Source organism: Lolium rigidum, chromosome 1, assembly GCF_022539505.1.
Source record: "Lolium rigidum isolate FL_2022 chromosome 1, APGP_CSIRO_Lrig_0.1, whole genome shotgun sequence".
In the NCBI taxonomy this organism is placed as follows: Eukaryota; Viridiplantae; Streptophyta; class Magnoliopsida; order Poales; family Poaceae; genus Lolium; species Lolium rigidum.
The window spans coordinates 295,403,244-295,409,614 of record NC_061508.1 but is presented as its reverse complement, the minus strand read 5'-3'; the positions used below and the strand labels follow the sequence as shown (position 1 = coordinate 295,409,614).

Sequence of the window (6,371 nt, the reverse complement as noted above, 5' to 3'; positions counted from 1 at the left end):
CATTTCATGGCTTATTTCGTACCGAACCTGTACTTACCAATAACCAAGGCTTGAGAACATTTACATTGTGAATCTTGAATCGAAATGCTGATGTCTCACTGAGATTGAGAGGGATACAGCATGAACATTGCACACTAGCACTGAAGAAGATAGCATGAGCAAATAAATAAACATACTCCTATGCATTTGCTGGTCTCAATGAGACCAAGATTTTCTTCAGACACTATGCATTTCGTTTCATACCCTCATTAAACAATTACAGTAAGATTCAACCCATGTTTTGAGAAAGAGATTTTTATACATCATGTTTCCTGCAGGCACTGGCTGTACTTTCCCTCCCCAGATGTATCATAAATTTGGTGCTTTACATGTATGAGTAAATAAGCGTAAATAACCATCTCCTAAATTTGAAGCGCCATGTTGACATTCAACACAATGATTACTGCTTAGCAGCAACTGGTATTGTGTTCTAATTAGAACCTAACGTACTTATAGTGCAGCAGAGAAGCTCACATAAGTAGCCTTGCCACATAAAAAATACAGAGAGTACAGAAAAGTAACAATGAGGTACTCCCTCTGTTCCAAATAAGTGTCACAAGTTTATCTAGATTCGCATGTATCTAGACGCGTTTTAATGCGTAGATACATGCGAATCTAAACAAATCCGCGACACTTACTCGGGAACAGAGTAAGTATAACTAAAGCAGACTAGATTGAGATATCTAGTACGGAGTACATAAGAGCAGCATCTATATAATGATGTTTCTGATACTATGATGCCAGTAACTCATGCATTAAGCAAAGCAGCGGTCCAGTAGAAAATAATAAGAATCAATCTGTCACAAACAATACAAATAAAACAAGCATTGCATGAGTAGTGGTTTTCAGTATTACTGATGCAGCAGGACGTATGTACAGAAGCTCTACCCATTGTTCTTGCCATTCAATTCCTAAATCCCAACCAATAACAGCTACATGAAGTTGATGGCTTATTTGGTACTGAACATGTATAAGTAACTATGAATCAATAGCAAAGTCTTGAGTTCCATCTATACTGCAAATTTCAAATTTGCAAAGAAATCCAATGTTTCATTGTGATTGAGGGGGGAACATAGCATGAGCATCACACACTAGCTCCAAAGAAGATAGAGCAGGAAAAAAAATAAAAAAAATACAAGCATTTGCTGGTCTAAATGACTAACAAATGGCAAAGAAATACTTTTCTCTAAAGAAATGCTGTGCCATTTCAATTTCACAGTTTAAGTAAAGCTTCATCTCGTACCTCAATAAAAGATGTTTTCCATCATTTTCCTGCAGGTGGATTTAGCAGTACTTTGCCTCCCAGATGCAACATACATTAGATTGCTTATTTGTTTATAAAAAAACATGGCTTGTTTGGTACAGAACATGTTAAGTAGCCAAGAACCAATAACCAACTCTTGAGTAACATCTAAATTACAAATCTTGCAAAAAATGATGTTTCACTGTGATTGAGATGGACACACCATGAAAATTGCACACTAGCTCTGAAGAAGATAGCATGAGCCAATAAATAAACATGCAAAATTGTGTTGGTCTCAATGAGACCAAGAAGATGCTTTTCTTCACACAAATCCTATGCCAATTCATTTCCATATTCTCAATGAACACTTACAGTAAGCATTAAACCATGTTTTAAAAATAGATATTTATCCCAGGTGGATAAACCTGTACTTTCCTTCCAAGATGTTAAATTTTTAAAGGGACATGTCGACATTCACCAAAATGATCACTGCTTAGCAGCAACTGGTACTGTCTGCTAATTAGAACCTATAGTACTGCTTATAGTGCAGCAGAGAAGCTCACATGAGTAGCCTCACCAAATAGATAATTACATCTAGTACAGAAGAGTAACACTGAGATTCAATTAAAGCAGACTAGATTGAGATTTCTAGTACAATAGAGTTACATCTATAGAACGATGTTTGATGTTTCTGGTACTATGATGCCAGTAACAAATGCATTAAGCAAAGCAGTAGTCCAGTAGAAACAATAGGAATCAATCCGTCACAAACAATACAAATAAAAAAGCAGCATTGCGTGCGTGAAGTGGTTTTCAGTATTACTGAAGCAGCAGGACAAGCATATGTACAGAAGCTCTAACCAAGTAACCAACCATTGTTCTTACCATCCAATTCCCAATGAAGAACAGCTACACCAACACTTGAAAACCAAAGAAGTATGACGCTAGTGAGCTCCAATAATCCTAACTGGGCAGTCAGAGAGTGAGGTTTCTCACTTAACTTCCACGGAATCGCAGCCAAGACATACCACCGCCAAGCAAACCCCAGATCATATGTGCATAGGCGAACCCACCGAGGCGCCAGCAGAGCACCGCCTCGCCCGCTGCTTCTCGTAATCGGGGTCATCGGTGGGGAGCTCGTAACGGCAGACCGGGCACGAGTTGCGGATGGCGAGCCAGGGGCCGATGCAGTCGCCGTGGTAGAAGTGCGCGCACGGCAGCCGCGTGGCCAGCTCCCCCTGCACGATCCCGTCCTTGCACACGGCGCAGCCATGCGCGGCGTCCTCCCCGCCGATCACCGCCACCTGGAGCCGCTCCACCGCCGCGCGCGCGGCAGGCGGCGCGCCCCCCACCGCCGCGTCCACCATGTGGCCCGGCAGGACTTCGAACTCGTCGTCGTTGTCGAGCGTAGGCGGGATCACCTCCTCCCACCCCACGCTGCGGAACATGTCGTCGATCTCCTGGCCCTCGTCGTCGAGGTCGCCGAAGTTGAAGGGCGGCTCGTCGGAGAAGAGGGACTCGTCCCCGCTGTCGACCCCCTCCATCACGCCCAGGATGTCCCGCTCGCTGAAGAAGCCGAACACGTCGGGGTCGACCTCTCCGATCCCTTCGCCGGCTTGGCCTCGGACGGGCCCGGTCCCGCCGGCACCGACGGGGGCGGATGCGTCGTCGGCGGAGTCGGGGATCTCCTCCCAGTCGAGGACGTCGGCGAGGTTGTCGGCGAGGTCCTCCTCGAGGCAGTCCCAGAAGGGCGGGGAGCGGGACGGGGAGATGGCGCTGCGCATGTGGAAGAGGGGCGGGGAGAGGTCGCGGTCGCGGTCGGAGTCCAAGGAGAAGGGGGAGCCGGGGGTCGGGGTTAGGGTTTCGATGTCGAAGCCGGGGGCGATGTCGGAGTGGATGAACTGGTGCTCCTCCTCGGAGAAGGAGAAGTAGGAGACCTCGCCGAGCGCCCCCGGGCCGTCCTCGTCGATGTCGAGGAAGAACTCGTCGGCGGCGAACGCCGCCATCGGGGGACGCGGCGGAGGCGGAGGAGGAAGGGGAATGGGGCGGGGTTGGTGGCGCGGCTCGCGCGAGCGACGGGTCGCGTGCGTCGTGTGAGGCGTGGCGTCTCCGTCTCGTGTTGCTGGGTAACTGGCCCGACTCACCCACTCCTCACGCCGTCAGCCCATCTGGGGATACGTTTTCGGGTTCATGATACGTACTGCCGGTTGCATAAAAACCTAGCTAATGGGCCGGCCTGGCCTGGCCCGGCACGATGCTTCACGTGCCTAGCATGACCTGGCATGAAAAGGCTCGTCAAGAGCATCTCCACCGGCGCACCCTATAACGATTCCAATAGATATTTGAGGGTATGGTCGTTGTTTTTGGGCAAGTAGTCTACCAGTTTTAGAGTCCGATACAATTGGACTCATGAAGATTGTGTTCGGCGTCAGAAAGTATGGCACACACTTCATGTGCAAAAAATACTGCACCTGCTTATGGGGGTTTTCATCAATTAAAAAGTGCACGGCTAATATCGGTTGTCTTGCATACGGATCTCCCATAGATATAGCAAATGACTATCTGTGTATGCCTGAGTGGATAGGCTTCGAGACTGTCACCATGTTTTGCAGGGAAGCGCCTGCATTGTTTGGGCCACACTATTTGAAGGCACCAAATGAAGAAGATACAACTCGGATCCAGACACAAAATGCAGCAAGAGGTTTTCATGTGATGCTTGGAAGTATCGACTACATGCACTGGGGTTGGAAGAATTGCCAATTTGCTTAGCAAGGGATGTACAAGGGACACACCGGAGCATGTAGTGACATACTTGAGGTAGTGGTTGATTATGTGTAAGGGTATTTTACCCTTATCCATTATTTTGGTATCTATGACACCGTGCTAGAGTATTTGGACTAATACATGCCTACAAGATGACTTTCAGGTATTAGCCAAAGAGGTATGATGGTGTAGCAATGGAACAAAAAGGCAACGGGAGACCCCCCCCCCAATTCGACGAAAAATCGGCAAAGAGTTTCGTAGCCCGGCCGGTCCCGGATCCGGTCGGACCGGCCTTGGCACCGGACAGCCCGGCCGCCGACCGGACCCTCAACCGGTGCCATCCGGCAATGTCCGAGTAAAGAAGGCGAGCCCTCCGGCTCGCGTCCGGTCACCGGCCCGGCTTCGGACCGGCCGCTCCGGTCCATGGCCCGGTCCGACCGGGCGCCGACCGAGCGGCCCGGTCCGCCACCGGGCTTTGCGCCGTGACATCCGGCGCCATCCAAGTAAGCTCGAAGCCTGCCCGGTCAAGACCCGGTCCCGGCTCCGGTTGGAATCCGGCCGGCCCGGCTCGTGGCCCGGCTCGACCGGGCCGTGGACCGGCTCGTCCGGCGCCAAATCCGGTCGACCGGGTTTCTCGACGAATCCGTCGATGTGGCAAGTGACCAACGGCCGGTTTTGAAGAACACTATAAATACCCCTTCTTCTACCTTGGAAGGGTTAGGCAACATACTATAAACTGTTCTTGAGCTCTCTCTCTCCTACTCCATTGCTAGAAACACCAAAAGCCTCAGATCTCCCTCCTCCTCCACCCAAACTCAAATCCCTCCGGGAATCACTAGAGGAGGACCCGATCTACCGTTCTACCAAGCCAAATCTCATTCCCCCTTGTATTCATTGAGAAGCTTGCTTCCTAGGGTTCTTTGGAAACCCTAGGTGGGCAAGAGGAGTCCGGAAGCATCCGGGCTGTGGATTTGCTCCGGGCAAGATTGTGAAGGTTTGGAGGCTACCTCAAAGTCTACCACAAGTGAGTGAGCTATTCCTTCGTGGGATAGGCTCCGGAGAATAGGGTGAGCCTTCGTGGCGCGGGGAATCCTTCGTGGGACCTCCACTCCTCCAAACGTGACGTACCTTGTTGCAAAGCAAGGGAACACGGGAATACATCCTCGTCTCCGCGTGCTATCGGTTATCTCTAACCGAACTCCTTACTTGTGATTTAACTGCCCGTGAGAGCCTTCGTGCTTGAGTTAGTTGTATCCTCATATAGGTTGCTTCACCTAGTTTGCATTAGGCTCATCTTTATATTCCGCAAAGCCTAATATTGCAAAGAAAGAATTAAAATTTGTAGAAACCTATTCACCCCCCCTCTAGGTTTACCATCTCTATACTTTCAATTGGTATCAGAGCCTGGACTCTTTTTAAGGGCTTCACCGCCTTAAGAGTGAGATGGATAAACTCTTCGAGGGTCTAGATGACGACTCTAACCTTTCGGTTAAAGAGATGAAATCTAGACTCTTGGCATATGATGCCGAGAAGAAGAAAAAGGAGGATGAGCTACAAAACCAAATGACAGAAATGACTGCCATGCTTAAGAATCTAACTGCGGGTGGAACTCTTAGTGGGGCTTCGGCCTCTAAAGAATCCTACCACGATGTTAACCATGACTATCCCAGAAACACTTCACCCATGCCTCATATAAACCATAGTGGGACCGTTCCCCATTACGATGGAACTCACTTTCCACATTGGAAATCTGCTATGGAATCTCATATTCGCAGTTGCAGGTGTGGAGCTATGGGAACTCATTGTTCATGGACATCGGGAGCCACAAGATCCTACTCGGTTGACCTCCACCGAGTTCTACAACCGTCAACTCAATGCATCCGCACGTGACAAGATTAGAAGTGGCATCAACCGCAAGCTTCTAGATCAAGTTGATGACATTGTCTCCGCTAAAGAGTTGTGGGATCGGATCGTAGTACTCCAAGAGGGAACCGATTTGATCCAATCATCTCTCTATGAGACCGCAAAGCAAGAGGCCTACCAGTTCATGATTCGAGATGGAGAATCCGTATTCGATGCCTATGCTAGGCTTGGTGCTCTGAAAGTTAGGGTCAAGGGACTTGGTGCTGAGAAGTACAATGACGGATTCGAGATGAACGAAGCCTTCATAAAATCCAAGGTCATTGCTATGATTGCCGTCAAACAAGAAGACACCAATCTTGGACTCAACTTGCAAATCATGACCAAGAGTGCCGATCTCAACTCCGATGATCTAGTCTCCTATGTGGCCGCCAATGAAAACATGGCCAAAGCCGGAAAGAGGCTC

The 6,371-nt window shown here is 49.0% G+C and overlaps 1 protein-coding gene across 1 annotated transcript; it reads right to left on the bottom strand.

Moving 5' to 3' along the window:
- Window positions 1-2,030: 2,030 nt before the first annotated feature.
- LOC124683957 lies at window positions 2,031-3,333 on the bottom strand. The gene has a single exon (XM_047218372.1). It carries the CDS (start codon window positions 3,286-3,288, stop codon window positions 2,332-2,334), a length of 957 nt encoding a protein of 318 aa, XP_047074328.1. The 5' UTR covers window positions 3,289-3,333; the 3' UTR covers window positions 2,031-2,331.
- Between the last annotated feature and the right edge of the window lie 3,038 nt (window positions 3,334-6,371).

Excerpts from the sequence above, each read along its gene's own strand:
- LOC124683957 (XM_047218372.1), bottom strand. The coding sequence starts at position 3,288 with ATGGCGGCGTTCGCCGCCGACGAGTTCTTCCTCGACATCGACGAGGAC.